The sequence below is a fragment of the Pagrus major genome, chromosome 15 (assembly GCF_040436345.1).
Source record: "Pagrus major chromosome 15, Pma_NU_1.0".
Classification (NCBI taxonomy): Eukaryota; Metazoa; Chordata; class Actinopteri; order Spariformes; family Sparidae; genus Pagrus; species Pagrus major.
Genome location: NC_133229.1, coordinates 1,535,593 through 1,555,592, shown reverse-complemented (window position 1 = coordinate 1,555,592; position 20,000 = coordinate 1,535,593). Strand labels below are relative to the sequence as shown.

At 45.5% G+C, this 20,000-nt stretch overlaps 3 protein-coding genes across 8 annotated transcripts in view; 2 read left to right on the top strand and 1 right to left on the bottom strand.

The window, feature by feature from the left end:
• The window catches only part of LOC141009199 (uncharacterized), a 4,272-nt gene extending 938 nt beyond the window's left edge, over positions 1 to 3,334 (top strand). The window contains exon 2 of the mRNA XM_073481667.1: positions 402 to 3,334. Within this exon, the coding sequence (XP_073337768.1) occupies positions 402 to 1,351 (950 nt within the window). The 3' untranslated portion in view covers positions 1,352 to 3,334. The remainder of the gene's footprint in view (positions 1 to 401) is intronic.
• A 186-nt stretch (positions 3,335 to 3,520) lies between these two features.
• Positions 3,521 to 19,316, bottom strand: pogza (pogo transposable element derived with ZNF domain a). 6 transcript variants are annotated; one of them, XM_073481651.1, is made up of 26 exons: positions 19,234 to 19,316; positions 19,100 to 19,138; positions 15,662 to 15,813; positions 15,422 to 15,525; positions 14,696 to 14,753; positions 13,532 to 13,726; positions 13,270 to 13,464; positions 13,043 to 13,128; positions 12,807 to 12,944; positions 12,414 to 12,703; positions 11,174 to 11,331; positions 10,736 to 10,836; positions 10,493 to 10,639; positions 10,186 to 10,320; positions 9,983 to 10,057; positions 9,764 to 9,861; positions 9,282 to 9,434; positions 8,382 to 8,441; positions 8,031 to 8,146; positions 7,680 to 7,737; positions 7,050 to 7,221; positions 6,017 to 6,430; positions 5,269 to 5,571; positions 4,992 to 5,186; positions 4,773 to 4,903; positions 3,521 to 4,697 (listed from the first exon to the last, which is right to left on the bottom strand). In XM_073481651.1, the coding sequence occupies exons 1-26, from the start codon at positions 19,314 to 19,316 to the stop codon at positions 4,448 to 4,450; spliced, it is 3,906 nt and encodes a 1,301-aa protein (XP_073337752.1). In that variant the 3' UTR covers positions 3,521 to 4,447. The 6 variants fall into 6 exon arrangements, with proteins under 6 accessions (XP_073337752.1, XP_073337747.1, XP_073337749.1 ...); XM_073481646.1 differs by having other exon boundaries at positions 15,662 to 15,799; positions 19,234 to 19,312; XM_073481648.1 differs by lacking the exons at positions 19,100 to 19,138; positions 19,234 to 19,316 and adding an exon at positions 17,902 to 18,492.
• A 337-nt stretch (positions 19,317 to 19,653) lies between these two features.
• The window catches only part of vps45 (vacuolar protein sorting 45 homolog), an 8,785-nt gene continuing 8,438 nt past the window's right edge, over positions 19,654 to 20,000 (top strand). The window contains exon 1 of the mRNA XM_073481657.1: positions 19,654 to 19,895. Coding sequence (XP_073337758.1) covers positions 19,803 to 19,895 — 93 coding nt within the window. The 5' untranslated portion in view covers positions 19,654 to 19,802. The remainder of the gene's footprint in view (positions 19,896 to 20,000) is intronic.

The window sequence follows — 20,000 nt, the reverse complement described above, 5'->3', positions numbered from 1 at the left end:
CACAGACAGACACCAGGACAACAAGACAAAGCACATCAGGGTTTATTTTCACTGCTGGTGGTTCTGGTCCAGTTGAACAAAGGTTCACAGTAACTCTCCGGACCTTCATGGTTCAGGATGTTCATTCTAACACAGTGGACCTTCCGGTCCAAAGCGTCAGTAATTCAAACAGTGAAATGTGAGACGATGGTCTGTGTTCTGAGGGACGGTGTGGACTTCTTCCTGCAGCGCCACCCTGTGGCGTTCAGAGGACGATGACCCGGTGGGTCCAGACTCATTGTTGAACCAGATGTTCAGATTAGTTGATGAGTCAGAGTTAACTGACCCCCTGCAGCCAATCAGACGGCAGTATTCACCCAGAGGCCTGAACGTTAACTGAAACGTGTCTTTACTCTCCACAGACGTCCAGCAGCTGGTGATTAAAGAAGAGGTTCCCCCTGAGCAGCTGGAGTGCAGCTCCAGTCTGGACCAGGAGGAACCAGAACCCCCACACATTAAAGAGGAACAGGAGGAACTCTGGACCAATCAGGAGGAGGATGACATCACCAAGTTCACTGTGAAGAGTGAAGATGAAGAAGAAGACGAGGAACCTGAGTCCTCACAGCCTCAAAGACAGACTGAACAGATGGAGACAGCAGCTGATAGAGAGGACTGTGGAGGACCAGAACCAGCCAGGACCTCAGATCCAGATCGACATCTACAACCTGACACTGATGAGACCGACGACTCTTCTGACCCTGAGGCTGATAAAGCCTCTGAACCTCAGACTGAACGCGCTGCGAGCTCTGAGGACGAGAGACGCCCGCAGGAACCGGACGGAGTCCAAACAGCAGAGAAACCGTTTATCTGTGCGATCTGTGGTAAAAGATTCCCACAGAAGAAATCCATCAGGGACCACATGAGACTCCACTCAGAGGACAAACGCTTCAGCTGCCCCTTCTGTGAAAAAACCTTTCAAGTGAAAATCGATGTTGTGAGACACATGAGGATCCACACCGGAGAGAAACCCTTCAGCTGCTCCGTCTGCGGGAAAGGCTTCGCACAGAACTCAACTCTGACCTCACACCTAAAGGTCCACACAGGAGAGAAACCGTACACCTGCTCCGTCTGTAAGGTCAGCTTCAGTTTTAAAGGCCACCTGTCGACTCACATGAGGATCCACACCGGGGAGAGACCGTTCAACTGCTCCGTCTGCGGTAAAGGATTCACCGTGAACGGGAATCTGAGGCGACACATGCTCGTCCACACGGGAGAGAAACCGTTCAGCTGCTCCGTCTGCGAGAAAAGATTCGCTCAGTTCGTTCAGATCAGAAGACACAAGTGTGCCGGCGCTCTCAGCTCAGATCAGTGAAGCTGCACCGGTTCTCCAGCAGGACTGAAGCTCTGAGTGTTCGTGACCCAGCTGCCGTGCTGAAGACAAACGCAGGAGGAGCAGCGACCAAACAAAGAGCAGCTCAGATTAGATCGCAGATCGCAGATCACAGATCACAGATTACAGATTACAGATCACAGATCACAGATTACAGATCACAGATTACAGATCACAGACTACAGATCACAGATTACAGCGAGGCTGGATGTTGTATTCTGGACTCGATCTGTCCTGATGAGTAAAACACGAACAGTGTTCAGTGCAGACAGACTCTGAATCATAGTTCTGACTTTTCTGACCCTTTTCCCTGCAGTATTTAGATGTCAGGTGCTGTTGGTGTTGTAATCCTTCTTCAGCGGGTCTGTGTCCGGTCCGGACAGGACATGTCCCTCTGTCCCTCTGTCTGTATTAAATCTAAGGTTTGGACCACGTGGATTTGTCTCAGATTTTGAGGTTGGTGATTTAAATCAGTATCAGACAAATAAACGTGGTTGATTCTGACCCGGTGTGAACGGAACCAATCAGATTTAAAAACACAACGTAAGATTATTTGTTTGAGAATAAAAAGAGTCGATGATGATGATGATCAGTAAATGTCGTTGTCTTCAGTCCAGTACACAGTCTGTGTACCATGAAGCTTCACTGTCAGGCCCGTTTACATGAGCAGCTACAGACACTGTGGAGGGTCATCAGAACCAGAGCTCATGTTGCAGTACTGAAGGGTGATTCTGGACAAAGACGGTGATTGTTGAGTCTCAGGTCGTCATCGGTCAGTATCCAGCCTGGTGTTCTGACCCACACTGTCGATATCTGACCATCTGGGAATGAGACTCAACAACCAACCATCTTTCTCCAGAATCACTGCCGGGCCTGACTGGTCATTCAGGTGGACCCATGAATACGACGACACTGAACCTCAACTGAACACTATAATACTAAACGTATAATAAGTTACACAGCGCAGATGTTTAAACTACTCAACCTCAAATATAAGGCCCGTGGGCCCGCCAGATGTTTCTATTGAAAGAAAATACAAATGAATAAAAAGGTGTGTGAGGTGAAATGCTCCTCAGATAAAGGATCCATGATTCCTGTTTAACCAGAACACGACAGCAGAGTGACACCAGCAGGGAGTCGGGTCAGGACCTTTGTGCTCTGGAGAGACAGATTCACATATTTCTGACATCACAAACAGAACTGATGTTGATGAAGGCGGTCAGTCATCCAGCTCAGGGTAATTCTCAGTGCTGTATCGTAGCCAACTGGACTTGTTTCAGTGTCTTGAAGACGTCTCACTTCTCATCAGAGAAGGGTGAGACCGCTAAGTTTCAGTTTTCGTTTCCTTCAGGTCTGCCTGTCTGAATACAAAACGTCTGTAACACAACATTTCTTCAAAGACAACGTGACAGATGTTCTGTGAGCACATGTGGACCGAACAGTCGCAGCCTGAAGCCCGGCTGAACGTCGCCGCTCCAACACCTCATGGCAAAAACTTCCAGCTGCAGTTTGAACTCGTCCTTCAGCTTTGAGTTTTACAAAGCTGAGAGAAAAGTCTGAGGTGATACAGTGAAAACATACGAGAGGTTTCAGGTGATGAGTTTACTGACTAGTTTTTATGTTGGGGACTATTTTCAGCAGCGTATTAATCCACGTGGTGCTCTTGATGGTTTTAGTGGCAGCAGGACGTCCAATAAGCTCCAGCGTGTTTCACATCTACACTGTAAAAAGGATGAAGTATTTTTTACATCCTGCTGGTCATAAAGGAGGATTTTAACTTAACACTGTAGAGAATAAATGTTTTCCCGCAGACATTTTAACTCTGTCCTGTTTGTCAGTGTGTCTCTGACGTCCAGTCAGACACACGGTTGTTATGAACATCTCATTTATTTCACCACTAACCGTTTAACGTGCCTTACTGACTGTTCCTTACTGACTGTTCCTTCAATAAAATGATCAACAGACTTTAAGACGAAAGATTTTTAATGATTTCTTTTACTCATTTTCGTCTCATTTCAAAATAAAAGCATGCCGTCAGTCAAGATGAGGATAAAAAGGACCATGTGAGCCTGGTTTAGTTGAACATGTAAATCGTGAATATTAACAGTAATAAACATGATCTTCATCTACAGAAACACATTTGAGTCTGTCTGAACATTTTCTCTTTATTTTCTTATAAAACGTGACAATAATTCATGTTCCAGTATAAAAATGAAACAGCCGTACGCGTCCTGAAATCAAACATCTGACAGACGAACGAGGAAACAAAGTCAGTGGACGTTTCTTCAGCGGTGGATTCCAGTTTGAAGTTTCTCACATTTCTTCATCAGAGTGATGAATACAGAAGCTGAGACTGCAGTTTGTTGTTGTTGACGTCATGAGTCAACTCTTCTGTTACCAACAGAAATCAGAAGGTCGTTTGCTCCTGTTGCCTCAAATGTTCATCAGGATCAGGAAATCTTTTACAGCGTGAGGCGACTGATTTAAGATGTAAACGTCACCTGGAGGCTGATCGGTTATTGGTCACTGCATCAGACTGAACTTTAGTCAAGGTGTCCTGTCGAGTTCAAGCCTCGTGTTATTCAACACATCACTTTGTTGTTTGAGTGATTAGTTTGCTCTACGAGCTGTAAGCTGGCGAGCGACAGTACGAGCTGTGACCTGCTGCAGTCAGGTCGATAAACAGGAGTGTAGATAAATCTAAAGTTTAAAAAAATGTCGCTGGAACAGACGTGAACTTTATAATAAAGACGATTTCACCTTTAGATTTAATAATCAGATCATCGTTTCAGGCTGCAGCTCCACAGACGAGTTCACTTCAGATCAACTTCAGTTCTCACCAGAAACCTGACGTCTGTCACAAGATAACCACATAAAATGTTATCTGGAGATAAACAACTGAATCATGTCCGTTCAGGGCTTCTGTAGATAAAGACAGAGATCCAAAGTGTTTCCCTTCGCCCCGTCTGAAGGCTCCATCACAGCAAATGTTCAACACTTCCTGTTGTTTCTCAGCACCAATCAGACGTCGTGTTGTTGTTTCTGACTTCCTGTCGTCAGCAGAGTCAATCAGTCGTCCTAGAAACCGACAAACGACTCCTGATCCCTGTCGCCATCGAACACCTGATGCAGAGCTGTCGGCTCCTCCTGCTGCTTCTTCTCCTCCTCCATCACCAGCAGCAGCTCCAGCTCTGGTTCTGGTTCTGGATCAGGTGCAGGTTCCGAGGTCTCCAGAGGCTGGACCAGAGCCTCGGTCAGAGCCTGGATGATCCTCACCACCTCCCCCCGGTCCTCCACCTCCTGCAGGTTACACGCCGAGGCAAAAGACCTGCAACACAGATGGATGTTAGCACAGAACCACAGGAGAAGAAACGCTGCGTCTCTAGATTCTGAGGCATCACACCTGCGGAGGACGTTCGTCTCTGAGTTCAAGGTGGAGGACACTTCACTGAGCCAGCAGGCCAGAGTCAGAGCCAGCTGGTCCAGACCCAGACCATCCAGACCCCCCTGAGAGACCAGCTGAGTCCACCGGGCCTGGAGGAGGAGGAGGAGCAACACATCAGGACATCAGCATTACATCACACAGGTGAGACAGATTCAGAGGTGGGACAGGTGAGACTACCTGCAGGAAGTCTCGCAGCACCGGCGTCACACAGACGTCCAGCGGCTGCAGACGGCAGCAGCATCCTGACGGGATGAAGAAGACGTCTGTGGACAATGAGGTCAAACTGGTCCTGAACTCGTCCCTCAGGTGACCGCGGTGGACGTCCACTATCAACACTGACTGCCAGTGAGACGCCACGTGAGGCTTCCACACCTGCACACAGGTAAACATGACGTCACATGACCAGACTAAAACTCAGACATACTCCTCCCTTAGCTCAGATAGTCACACAGACCTTGTTGATCCAGATCTTGTGGCAGTCCTGGTCTGTGAATTCTTCCTGCCGAGCCTCCAGCAGAACGTTGCCGGGGAACCCTTCAGGAAGGAGTGATGGGGTTCCTCTGTAGAACAGCAGAGGGGGCAGCAGCGTCCCATCAGACAGAGCAGAAAGGATGACGTCAAACACAGGTTTTTCTTCAGGCGAGCCAAACAGCCGCAGGGCCGACGGGTTCTGGTCCGAGAACTGGTCCTGGTCGATGAAGATGGAGAACTCGTCCATGGAGGCCACAAAGTTAGGAGGAACGTTCTTACCTTGGACCTGAACACAAGAACAGTTTGTCACCTCAGAGTTGCTCTGTGATTTAAAGCAGCTGAAATTATACAAAATATCAATGTTAAATGCTTTAAATTTGTGGTTTTGTTAATGAGGTTTTGAATGGCTCAGTGCAGAAACTCAATTTAAGCTACGATGCTACGAACACAGAGGCGTTTATTATTTAGCCCCGCCTCATTTGATTCATCCGGGGTGGACACGGAGTCGCTGCATCAACAGTACCGAGTCATCTCTTGTTATTAAGTCAGAAGATAATGATGGAAAGTAACTAAGTACATTTACTCGAGTACTGTAAATAAGTATGATGTCATGCTCAAGTCACTGATAAACATCCCGACAGTCACCTTTTATTTTGTTGTTACAGTTAAAGTAACAGAGTATTTGTACTCTGTGGTATTGATACTTGAGTAAAGGGTAATCTCTGACACACCTGTGCAGACAGCAGCTGTATGAAGACGCGGCTGTTGTCCCGGATGCTCCGGGGCAGTCTTCCTCGGTGGTTCTGGGATGGCTGCACGGCGAGCTCGTGTCTCAGCAGGAAGTCGACGGCCCAGCTGTAACAGTCGGTCAGATAACTGTTCTCTCCCAGAGCCTTCCTCGCCGTCTGCAGCAGCACGTCTTCGCTCACGCTCAGCTGCTGCTCCCTCTGACTCATCACCCACTCCGCCAACGTCTCCGTCCTCCAGCACCACTTCCTGTACGACAGATGATGCTCCTGCTGCCGGATCCACGAGTGGATGGTCTGAGGAGACGCCTGGGAGCGGCGGGTGGCCTGAAGGAGGCCGTGACACAGGTAGGAGAGGACGGCCGAGAGCTGGGAGGCCGACAGAGGAGAGACGGAACACTGAGGAGGAAGAGGAGGACGCAAACATCATCATCGTCATCATGTGAAACATACTGCGCATGATTAACTCATGTCCGCTTCATGTGACTGTAACTAAATCATCAAAACTAAACCAGCGACAATTAATTGATTAGTTGTCAATTATTAAATTAAATCACCAAAATAAAGTCTGTATTCTCTGATGTCGGCTCGTTAAATGTGAATATTTCCTGGTTTCTTTCCTCTGTGACAGTAAACTAAATTTGGATTGTGGACGAAACACTGAACGACATTTTTCAACATTTTAGAGAAACAACTGATAAAATCTAGAAGATAATCAGCAGATTAATCAACAATTAAATCGAGATGTTAACTTTGATTCTGACAAACTGTCTTGTTGTATTTCTCCTGAAGTTTTACCGACAAAACGATTCATCAAAAAATAACTGAACTAATCGATTTAATTAATCAGCAGATAAATTAATGAAAAATGATTCAAAAGTAACCAAATTAAAAACAGTTAGTTTAAGAACATCAGTCTGATAAACGACACATTTGAATCTTTATCAATAACAGAATATTGATGATACTGACTGATCAGTTTTTTATATAACAAACACAATAAAACACGTGCGCTCACCTGGTCAGGTTGTGGGCGGGGCCCCAGGAACTTGATGGTCATGGCGGGGGGAGAGGAGAGGGGGGAGGGGGAGGTGAGGGCTTTGACTGAAAGCTGTGAGGAGGTCTGACCGGAGGGAAGGAGGTGGATGGGGATGAAGATGCCGCTCCCCTGACTGCTGGGGGATGTCACACTGTGGGAGGAGGAGGAGGACGAGGAGGAGCAGGAGGAGCAGGAGGAGCAGGAGGTTATGATGAGATAAATAATAATTAAAAACTGATTCCTGATCAGATTCGATTCTGTTTAACTGATCGATAGCAGGACAGGAAGTGATGTAAGAACCAGAGAGCGTGAGGAAGAAGAAGAAAAGGTTTCATCAGATTTGTTTAAATGTTAAAACTTTCCCTCACAAAAAGTTCAGAGTTCATTAGTGATGAGACAAGACGTGACGTTAGCATGTGGAGCTAACGCAACACCTTCATCTCTGCTGCCCCGTCACAATAAAAGCCCTCAACTTCTGCCTCTTTGCCCAGTATGTTGCAGTTTCAGACTCCTGTCATCTATCATGCTTTTACTCTGAAAGAGCTGATTTTAAAAAGGCTTTTACTGTGAAGGAGCAGAGGTTAGCTCCAGTGTCTGATGTGAGTTTACCTGGAGGAGATGTCAGCTGGTTGTGTGTTCATCGTTTTCTCACCATCCATACTTGACTCTGAAGAAGAAGAAGCAGAAGCAGAAGCAGAAGAAGAAGCAGAAGCAGAAGAAGAAGCAGAAGAAGAAGCAGAAGAAGCAGAAGAAGAAGCGGAAGAAGCAGAAGAAGAAGAAGCAGAAGAAGCAGAAGAAGAAGAAGAATTAATTTACTCTGCTGCCACCTACTGGTCACATCATGAACATCAGGCTGGTGATGATCAGACTGTACCACAAAAGTTATCTCAATATATAAAACAAACAAACTCCTTAAATATCAGGTGTGTGTGTGTGTGTGTGTGTGTGTGTGTGTGTTACCGTTGTGTGTTAACATGATACAGTGATGGTCTGGTCTCTCTGTCAGGTGATTGGCCATCACGTCTCCTTTGCAGGTGGTAAACGTGCACGACACACACTTCAACTTATGTGACAATCTGAATCTCACACACACACACACACACACACACACACACACACACACACACACCAGCTGACTGAGTCAATAAACATATAAATTAAATAAATAATATATTGATCAGTGAAGCTCTGACATGTTAATAAGAGAAACAGAACTTATGTTTAACTTTCTGTTACATAAATGAATGAAACTTTATTAACAAGCAGATTCATCTTGTTCACTTTCTTTAACATTAAACACAATAAAGTTACCTCGGCTCAGACAGGAAGATACTGTGATACTGAGGCTTCTTCCTGCAGGTGGCATGGTTACTGTGGACACACACACACACACACACACACACACACACACACACACACACACACACACACACGTTGTTAAAGGTCAGAGGTCACACTGTCAGGAGGACACACATCAACAGAGGAGGCAGATATCAGCTCATTCAGCTACAAACAGAGTGAACACCTGCACAGATGTTGAAAACTGGATGATTACTGGAAACGTGTTTGTGTTTCTCTCAGGCTCTGAAGAAAGTCTGGGAGCCAAATCAACACAAACTGAGGCTGATCTACATGTGTGGGAGTCAAACTGTGGAACAGACATGTGGATGAACAACGACAGGAACCAGAACCAGAACCAGAACCAGGTATCTGACAAAGTGTCGTGTTCAATATTGGAGCACATTATAACAGTTGAGTGGTGACGTGTGTATTTTATATAGTTGTTAAACCTGAGTCGTTACTTTTTATTCTTCTTACTGTATTTATTTGTGCATTAACAGCAGAGTGTTTAAACTACATCAAGAATTAATGAATCCTCGTCCGATCATTCATAAACACAGGCCTCAACATCATCAGTTATTATTGTGTCTGTTTAGATCTGTGAGAACAGACTGAACTTCATCCTTCATTAAAAAGACACTTTAATATTTTATGATTAATAAACTGTGGTCACTGTGTACCATATATCTGACCTTTCTGCAGAAATGCTGAGTAATCAGTTAACAGATGATTAATCAGCAGTTCTGATGATGGATTATTGATCATAAAGTCCGTTTCACATCTCGTTCTGACTGCCGGTCAAATCAAACGAGACATCTGAAGACATCACATCATTTTCTGGACTAATTAAAATATGCAGATGTGACCTACTTGATCATGTGGTTGGCGTAGGAGGTGGAGCAGCAGGTGACAAACTTGCAGAGCGAGCAGTGGACCAGAGAGGGGAAGTGAGTCCTGAAGTCCTGAAACGACGTCAGACACTCGAGACAGTGCTGCGAGGGACGAGAGACACCGGTGTCCTCACTGAAACACAGAGAGAGAGAGACAGACATGGTGAGAGATGTCCAGATGTTTACAGAGGTTCTTTAAAGAGTTCAACCTGGACCAAATAAAAAACCATAAACTGTGAATTTGAGTGAAAAATACCTGAAACATGAAATTCTTTCTGTAAAAACACTTTTCAGATTAATTTAGTTAAAGGAGTTAAAGGAGCTGTGGAGGGACAAAGGTGAGACCAGAGTCAGTGTGAGGTGAACGACAACAGGAAGTCAGTTACTGTCATTCGCCACAGCTTTAAAACACTGAGACGGACTGAGACTCTGCAGATGGAGGAGGCAGGTGTGGGTCCGTACCTCTGCTGGTTCAGGTTGGACAGCAGTGGTCCCAGACTCTCCACTGGTTTCCTTCTGGGAGCTTCCTGTTTGGGCGGGGGCAGGTCAACATCCACCACCTGGACCATAGAAGAAGAAAAACATGAGGAGATCCAAACGTGGATGAAGAATTCATCCTGAGGGGAACATTTAATCACATGAACATCACAGAGTTTTTGAGACGTTTCAGGGGAGACGGACCTTTAATGCAGCTCTTTTCTTCGGTACCTCTTCATTTTCGGATCCTTGGACTACAGAGTATGTCCTCACCGTCACCTACAGACACACAGACGGGCCTGTTAGTCACTGAACAGGTTTTTTATTTCAGTGCGTCAGGACACGTCAGCTGCTCAACATGCAGAGTTCTGTTCATCATGTTGGTCCGTTGTGGATCTGTCGCGTACCTTGGTTCCAGGTTTGAGTCCGGTGAGCTGTGGCGGTCTGACGTGGGTTCTGTGGTGCAGCAGGTTGTGTTCAGTTCGCTCTCTGATGTACAGGAAGTGGAGACGACACTTGTCACAGCTGAACACGTTCTTCTTCTACACACAGAAACACACAAACAGACGTCAGGCGTGAAAATCAGTTCTTGGTTCTACTTCTTCTCGTCAGAACCAGGATGAATCTCGTCTGTTGGTTTGATTAACGTCCTCACTGTGATGTAGCTTGGACAGTGTTGACGTAGCGTATGTGTATTTGTGTGTAGTTGTGTACCTGGTGTCGGGCGAAGTGCTGCTGGTAGCAGGTGTTACTGCGCAGCACTCTCAGACAGTACTGACACAGCAGGTGTTTGGTGTCAGCGTGAAGCTGCTCAAAGTGAGTCCAGAGGTCCGAGTAGAAGGACGACCTGAAGTCACACACCTGCGCACACACACACACACACATTAACTATTCGCATATGTAACAATAATAATATTAATAACAGTGTTGATGAAGATGTGGGCGGAGCCAACTCACCTGGCAGACGTACGGCATCTCTCCTGGTTTGTGAGCGCTCTTCATGTGCCAGAGGAAGGACGGCTCGCTGCCAAACTCCAGCTCACAGATCTTACACTTAGCTAGATAAACAACACGACATCACACGTGACATCACACATGACATCACACATGACATCACACATGACATCACACATGACAGCACACAACATCTGATACATCCCGTCAACCCTGGAGACGTTCACACTCAGATCAATAATCTAATTATAAAGTAATGAAGCAGAAACGATCACCTGATTCTGTTTATTCACAGCGTTCAGAATAAACCTGTTAAATTCATGTTTTACTACTGTTCTTCAATAATGACACATAGAAACCGTGTGTGTGTGTGTGTGTGTGTGTGTGTGTGTGTGTGTGTGTGTGTGTGTGTGTGTGTGCGCGTGTATGTGTGAGACAGACCTGTGGACTTGTACTGACTGTGAACGGCCTCCAGGTGACACTGTAGTTTGAAGGGAGAGGTGAAGGGACGGAAACAGTGAGGACATGAAGACGCAGAGTCCGCGAGTCCGTCCTGCTCCGACATCGTGGACACGTGTTGGTTCATGTGACTCATCAACCTGAAACACAACGTTCATCATCAACCAGTAAAACTTCTGGTTCCTTTATCAGAATCACGTCAGTGCAACAAGTCTGATATTCAAATAAAGAAAAACATCTAAATCACCGAGTCATTAACTCAAGTTGGATCCAACAACATTCAGACTTTGAACTGAACACCAGAAACATTAAACCAAATACTGAGTCAACAATAACTGGACCTGAACACCTGTGTGTGTGTGTGTGTGTGTGTGTGTGTATACTGTCCATGTGTGTGTGTGTGTGTGTGTGTGTGTGTGTGTGTGTGTGTGTGTATACTGTCCGTGTGTGTGTGTGTGTGTGTATGTGTGTATACTGTCCGTGTGTGTGTGTGTGTGTGTGTGTGTGTGTATACTGTCCGTGTGTGTGTGTGTGTGTGTATACTGTCCGTGTGTGTGTGTGTATACTGTCCGTGTGTGTGTGTGTGTGTGTGTGTGTGTGTATACTGTCCGTGTGTGTGTGTGTGTGTGTGTATACTGTCCGTGTGTGTGTGTGTGTATACTGTCCGTGTGTGTGTATACTGTCCGTGTGTGTGTGTGTGTGTGTATACTGTCCGTGTGTGTGTGTGTGTATACTGTCCGTGTGTGTGTGTATACTGTCCGTGTGTGTGTGTGTGTGTGTGTGTATACTGTCCGTGTGTGTGTATACTGTCCGTGTGTGTGTGTGTGTGTGTGTATACTGTCCGTGTGTGTGTGTGTGTATACTGTCCGTGTGTGTGTGTGTGTATACTGTCCGTGTGTGTGTGTGTGTGTATACTGTCCGTGTGTGTGTATACTGTCCGTGTGTGTGTATACTGTCCGTGTGTGTGTGTATACTGTCCGTGTGTGTGTGTGTATACTGTCCGTGTGTGTGTGTGTATACTGTCCGTGTGTGTGTATACTGTCCGTGTCTGTGTGTATACTGTCCGTGTGTGTGTGTGTATACTGTCCGTGTGTGTGTATACTGTCCGTGTGTGTGTATACTGTCCGTGTGTGTGTGTGTGTGTGTGTATACTGTCCGTGTGTGTGTGTGTATACTGTCCGTGTGTGTGTGTGTGTATACTGTCCGTGTGTGTGTGTCTCACTTGATGTTGTTGTGGAGTGTGTGTGGACAGTGGATGCAGCGGTACGGTCCGGCTGGTTTTCTCTCCGTCCTGCTGTCTGTGATGGAGCTTTGTCCTCTGGCCGAGCCATAATAAAAGTCCTCCACCATTATCACCAGTTTACCACGGAGCTGGTCGGACGGAGGTTCGGACTGGTTCTGAACCTGAGGGCTGCAGGCGGTGACGGGCGGCGGGACGGGGCTGGTGAACCGGACCGGCACAAAGTCACCAGACGGTCTGTGGGTCCTCTGGATCGGAGAGGTGACTTTAGCCTGAAGGAGACACACAGGAAGTGGATTCATGTGACCAGAAACACAGTGAAGAGCTTCAGTAATCTGATTACTCTGTTGAGGAGGACTGAGCAGGATGACTCACAGCTGACGGTCGACTCTTTGACACTTTACTGGCGCTCTGAGGCTCTTTGGGAGATTTGGACGTCTTGCTCCTCCTGTGCTTCTTCTTCTTCTTCTTCTTCAGGTTCTTCAGACTCTGAGCGATCTCAGGGCTGCACAGCTGGAGGACGAGGAGGGAGGTGTTAGGGGCGGGGTCGAGCGTGTGATGTCACACTAACCCTTACAATGAGCTAAAGGGGGCGGGGCTTCAGGACTTACACACATGAATCCTCGGAGCTCCATGATGAGTTTGTACTGAGACCTGCAGACGAGACAGTCGGGAGGAGAGACGGGTCCCAGCTGACCTGAGGACACACACACACACACACACACACACAGCTGCTTCAGTGAAAACAAAGCTCGGTGACTGAGTCTGACCCTGAACTTGTCATCAACTCATTAAACTAATTAAAACAGACGCAGGTGAACAGAAACGTCAGTCAGACCTTTGTGGAGCAGTTTGGGAGGAGGTGCGCGTCTCTTGCTGCCGCCGCGTGGTGCTGAGGCTGTGGTCCGTGGAGAGGTGAGGGTGACGGGGGAGGTGCTGGGTGGCGTCTTCAGTCCCGTCACAGGGGGGCTGAATTTGAAGTTCACGCTGTGGTTGCTCAATACCCTCTGAGCTGCTTCACCTGAGACCACACCTGGACGACACAGAAGGTTAGACACTCACAACTTCTTTAAACTCAGCCAGACAGGTGGAGGTGTTACCTGTGATGATGGGGGTGGGCTCAGTCTTGGGTATAACAGCAGCAGGAGCAGCAGCTGTGGTCAGGGAGGCCGTAGTGTTGATGTGCTGAGTCCCTGCAGGACTGTGCACCGTCAGAGTGACGGGGATCTGGACTGAGGTGAAGCCGCTGGATGAACCTTCAGGATGAGAGCGCAGCTTCAGCTCCACACCTGCACCTGCAGGATGGAGAACATTTAGAGGTCAGCGGAGGTAAAACTGGTTCAGAGGGGCCACGAGGACCAAGAGGTGGTGACTGATGTCTCTCAGGAGAAAAGTGTATTCATGTATTGTTTGGTTGTTTCTCCGTTTTAAATCATCAGGAGGAGATGATGGCTGAGCCTGACTTTATATCATCAGGAGGAGATGACGGCTGAGCCTGACTTTATATCATCAGGAGGAGATGACGGCTGAGCCTGACTTTATATCATCAGGAGGAGATGATGGCTGAGCCTGACTTTATATCATCAGGAGGAGATGATGACTGAGCCTGACTTTATATCATCAGGAGGAGATGATGGCTGAGCCTGACTTTATATCATCAGGAGGAGATGATGGCTGAGCCTGACTTTATATCATCAGGAGGAGATGATGGCTGAGCCTGACTTTATATCATCAGGAGGAGATGATGACTGAGCCTGACTTTATATCATCAGGAGGAGATGATGACTGAGCCTGACTTTATATCATCAGGAGGAGATGATGACTGAGCCTGACTTTATATCATCAGGAGGAGATGATGACTGAGCCTGACTTTATATCATCAGGAGGAGATGATGGCTGAGCCTGAACTGTTCCTTAAAGCAGCAGTTCTCTGAAATCTTCTCCTCTTTCTGTCGGAGTCACGTGTTCAGATCGATTCCTCTCATTTCTGTACACTGAAGCTGTAGTGAGCAGCTGGTTAGCTTAGCTTAGCTCAGGTCATCATGACACAAGAATCTTAAAAACAACAACAAACAAACATGAAATACAATTATTTTGGGGCATTTAAACAAACGTCCTGACAGCAGACGTCTCCTGCAGGTTCTGAACTTCAGTCTGACTTTATAAAGTGATTCAGACTGAGAAGAAAACTAGATGTTGAGAAGGTTTTATGAAATGAGAGAAAATAGTTTAGAAGAGAAACATTGACCACAAAGTGAACTGACCTTCAGGCAGCAGCGAGATGGGTCGACCGTTCAGCCTGAAGCCCAGCGGACCTGAACACTGAACACACACACACACACGTAAATATTATATCTTATATTTATCAAATGTAAAAGATTAAAATAAAAGATATGATATAAAATAGATGAACACGATTCTTCTCATCTGCAACAATCAATTAATCAAATTACAGAAGATGTTCCGTTTTGAATCGATCAGGTTTTTTTGGGTTCTGCTTCTCAAATGAAAACATTCACTGCTTCTCTTTGAGTGAAGATTCAGATATTGAACTGTCGATGGATTGATTGAGGAAATAATCAGCAGAATAATTAATAATAAATAATAATTAAAACATAATCTGGAATATCGTGTTCAATTACTGCCAGCACAGCTCCATGAATCCTACACACTGGCCCTTCAACAAACATCATCGACCAACAACAAACTCCACCCGATTCACTCGAACTGAAACCAGCCAGAACATCAACTCACAAACTGAACTAATCTGAACTAAACTGGACCAACACATCATCAGGTCCAGCTGACACCTGCACGTCTGACACCTGCACGTCTGACACCTGCACGTCTATCACCTGCACGTCTGTCACCTGCACGTCTGTCACCTGCACGTCTGACACCTGCACGTCTGACACCTGCACGTCTGTCACCTGCACGTCTGTCACCTGCACGTCTGTCACCTGCACGTCTGTCACCTGCACGTCTGTCACCTGCAGTGTGCTGTTGTGTTTGAGGCTGCAGCTGCTGACTGGTTGAACTGGGATGGGGATGATCCTGACTGGTGGCGGGTCCGTTTCATCACCAGCCTCCAGACCTGCAGACACACAGAGGACAAACTAACATCTGAACACGTTGAGTCCTCACGTTTCACACGTTGTTCTGACACAAGTGAGTGAGGAGTGACATTGATGGGTCACATGACAGTGACTGATCTGAGAGCAGCTGATCACCTTCCTCCTCCTCCTCCTCCTCCTCGTCTCTCTCTGGTGACTGAGGGTAAACATCCAGCTCCTCTTCATCACACTCCATCAGCAGGTCTGCAGCTCCACCTGCTGTTCTCTCCACCATCACCTCCTCCATCTCTTCACCTGCAGAGATACACCTGTCAGACAAGTCAAGTTTTAATCAACCAATAAATTACAGATTTCACACAATCAAAAGGTCAATTTACTGATTTTAATCCAGTTAAACTTGTGTTTTGGCAGCTGACTGATGGATCAGGTGATCAGGTGATCAGGTGATCAAGCTGCTGTGATTCTTATTTGTTTGTTTTTGTGTCACTAACTTCACAAACTGCAGAAACATTTTCTCAACTGTAAATAACTTGTTCAAATATAAATCTGGACTCAGTTAAACTGTTGTATATAAACTAAAGTCTGTTAATGAAGCGCTTGTTAAAGAGTTCAGATGATGATGATGACGATGAATCTCTCTGTATTTGACAGTATAAGAGTAACTAAACTCCCAAACCACTTTTTTCTGCTGAACACAAATGTATTTGGGTAAGAAGTAGTGTTGTTGGTTGATTCTGGTCCAACTCTTGACATTTTAGTCAAAGTATTTCAATTTGGCGTATTTTGTTGTAAAAGTGTAAGAGTGACTGCCCTCTATGGGTGGAAACCCGGCTATTACAATCGAATTTTGCTATTGGCTGAGATGGAGGCCGATGACATTTTGGGGAGGGGGGGGCGTGTCTTAACTGCACCTGGAGCCCCGCTCAGAGTCCAGGTATTTTTTGAATTTCCAGCCTAGCCACCTGCAACCTCAGCCAAAACCCAGGGGTTGAGTTACTCTTTAGGTGTGGAGTCTGAGGCGACCCACATGTTCTGAAGAACCAGTGTTTCTATGTTTTAGTGACGACTGGACTGCCAGAGGGAGGCGTTACCGTAGCGACGACGTGGCTACAGCAGGTGTGAAGCGTCTTTAACATGAACAGCGTTTGTGTCGTTACTCACTGCCACGAAGTTCTGCACTATGATAATATATCCGTGGATATTCGTTTATCACCGCTGGACCTGCTGAGTGAAACTCCTGTGACATCGCAAGGTCAGACACTCCCAACACCTGCTCGACGAGGTCGCCGCTCAGAGGTTTGTGTTTTATCCCTCAAGTTAAATATCTGATGTTTTTACAATGTAAGAAAATAAATATTGTAAAATTATTATTGTGACATTTTTTAAAAACTGCTGTTAGCTCAAGTTGCTACAACTTTACTTTTGTCAGATATGAACATTTTTATTTTCATTAACTGACACAACAACTATATAATACTAAATAATAACAATACTCATAAAACTTTATAAAGAAAATGGCAGAAATAAAACATGAGCTGCACTGTGACATCTGTAAACTGTAGAGACACCGAAATATATCACAGCAGTTTATTCTGCTGCATCTCATCCAAACAAGTCACAATATACAAGTTTATTTTTATACACACACATGTATATATACATACACACACGCACACACATATATATATATACATAAATATTAACAACTTAATTTAATTAACAAATGTCACAAAGTTAGCTCTGTTGTTTAAACTGTGATGATAATTCAGTTAGTTTTACTTTCACTTTTACAGAAATAACATTAAATATCTAAGTAGCTAGTAACTGTCACGGTCCACAGCTGCTGTCACTGAGTTATTAATGTGTTCACTGGTCAAAAACGTGACAAGAAGCAACACAGCTCTGAAATATTAGCTCAATCAGTTAGCAGGCTCAGCTAGCAAGCTAATGTCTCATTCAAAGCTAATTAAAACACTTGACCTGACCAGTGCAGCTATAGAACAAGCTAAATGCACAAGATGGCTGACTTTACACCTACTTTCTGTCTTCTTACTGAACTAAACTTGAGCTGATAGAAACAAACTGAGTGTTGTTTCACTGCAGAGTGCTGAGCTGCCTGCTGCTCCTCAGCCAACTTAACATCAAGCTACTAATGCTAACAAGCTAACAACTAGCCTAGCAGCTACTCACAGACTTCATTTACTCTGCAAGTTATCCGATTAAAAGAGTGGAGCGGGCGTTCGCTTACCTTGTCCGGACCTTTTATATGTCAAATAAATACTTATTCCGTAAAAATTCCCCTCTTAAAGTGTGTTTTCAGAGAGTACAGAGTGAATCAGAGCTGCAGCACACCGGGCTGTTAGCTGTTAGCTGTTAGCAGTTGGCACCGTGCTCACCGCTCGGCTGTTTGCTGTAGACGCACTCATGTATCCCTCCGCCACTCCCTCCTCTGGCTGAGGCTACGGTGCTGTGTGTGAAGGCGGAAGGATATCTACTGTAAGGCGCAGCTACGGCACTGATATGGTTTTAATATTAGTAACTTGACGCTGTCATCGTTTAATAATCAGCTGTTGGTGAAAAACACCACGCAAATAACACGAGTCCGTCTGAACACAAACACCTTCAGCAGCGTTCAGCGAGCCTGGAGCCTAACTTCTGCATGCTAACCGATATTAGCATGCTAACGTTTCACTATATCATTAAACTTTACACGCAAAACTAGTCCGACTCTCTTTCACCACGTGTAATTCAGACTTTTACACAATGGCCGAAGTAGTTTGATCCGTCAGATAAAGAGAAGAAACACTTGAGTTTAGTTGTCAGCAGCTCAACCGGATCGTCCCGTCTGAGCAAACATCGGCTAATGTTCGTTAGCCAACTTTGGCGGATTGCTAGCGCGAATACACACGACAAGCTGCGACTGTCTCATGAAAGTTGCTGTGAAATAATTTCTAGAAAATAAGTTGACTTCTCCTGCGGGTACAATCACCCGAGCTGCCGCCGGTGGATGCTCATTAGCATCTGGTTTCTGAGGCTATTTATGAAACCGTTAGCTTTAGGGTTAGCTTACTTTAATTATAAGTTAGCCTACACACTGAGGTTAGCTGCCTTTGCTAGCTGTGTATTAACCATGAACTAGTTAATTAAACAAAAATGTTCCCGAAGTGAAAGAGTGTCATTAAATTTGTGATATAATGTCGATAATCATTAACAACAGGGACGTTTGTCAGCTGGGCTTGTTGCTCGCTAAGCTAATCCTGCTAAACAGCAACTCCTTATGTTTTAATGACATTTAAAACCTTCTCAGATTAAATGATGCAACATTACACATTTGTGTCACCGCCTGAAAACATCTATCATCTCTTTTAAACACACTTTGTAAAATCAAACTCTTAAACTCTTTATGTAGCCGGTGCTAACATGAACCAGCTCCTCAGACAGACACACTGAGTGTTCACACAAATAATAATTCATGATATGAATCAAACACCATGTTGAAGCTACAGCTAGCTGGTGATTTAGCATTTATTACAATTTTGCAAGCTAATAGCAAAATATAGCAAATAATGTAATAAGTGACTCATAAAAACAGACCTGGCGGCTGAGTTTGTTGTTTCGATGTTGCTTCTCTTCCTTAAAGTTTCAATAAATTATTGAGGTGTTAAACATTCAAATGTGTCAACTCATGATGGACCTGCTCGTCCTCTTCAGTCCATCGGTCCATTCACCTGCCCTCAGCTGGTTCTGGGTCACTGGTACCAGCAGCATCCTGTGGACCTGCTGAGGTCTCATCTCTTCTGTCCTCCCACATCACGTCTCTCCTGTGTTGGTGTAATATCATGTTTCTGAGCTGTTTACGTCCATGACGTGTTGTTCATGTTGTTTTGTGTGACAGCTGTTGTTATTAGTTGTTCTGCAGATTAAAACACGTTTAATCACATGTACAATAAACTGTGACGTCATTAACAGTTTGTTGTATTAACACATGAATAATAATAAAACATGTTCACGCTTTAATAGAAGAGTCAACAGTGCGTCGCTGTCTGCAGCTGATCTGCTGCACGAAGTCTGTTTACATTATTTTAAGTTAAATAAAGAGACGAGCTGAGCTACGTGCTGACGCAGCGCAGCGTAGCGGACGCGATGACGTCACAGACCCGGAAGGAAGCGCGTGTTGTTGTCGCAGCAGCTGATCTTCCTCCTCAGCGACCAACAGACCCTCACAGCTGCTGCTGCTGTTGTTGTGTTGTTGTTGTGTTGTTGTTGTTGTTGTTGTTGTTTACTCTGCGTCGCCATCATGAACGTGACGCTCGCGGTGAAGCAGTACATCTCCAAGATGATCGAGAACAGCGGGCCCGGGATGAAGGTTCTGCTCATGGACAAGGAGACGGTGAGAGACCGACCGGCACGGACCGCTCAGTTACTGAGGCTAACTAGTTACTGAGGCTAACTAGTTACTGAGGCTAACTAGTTACTGTCGCTAACTAGTTACTGT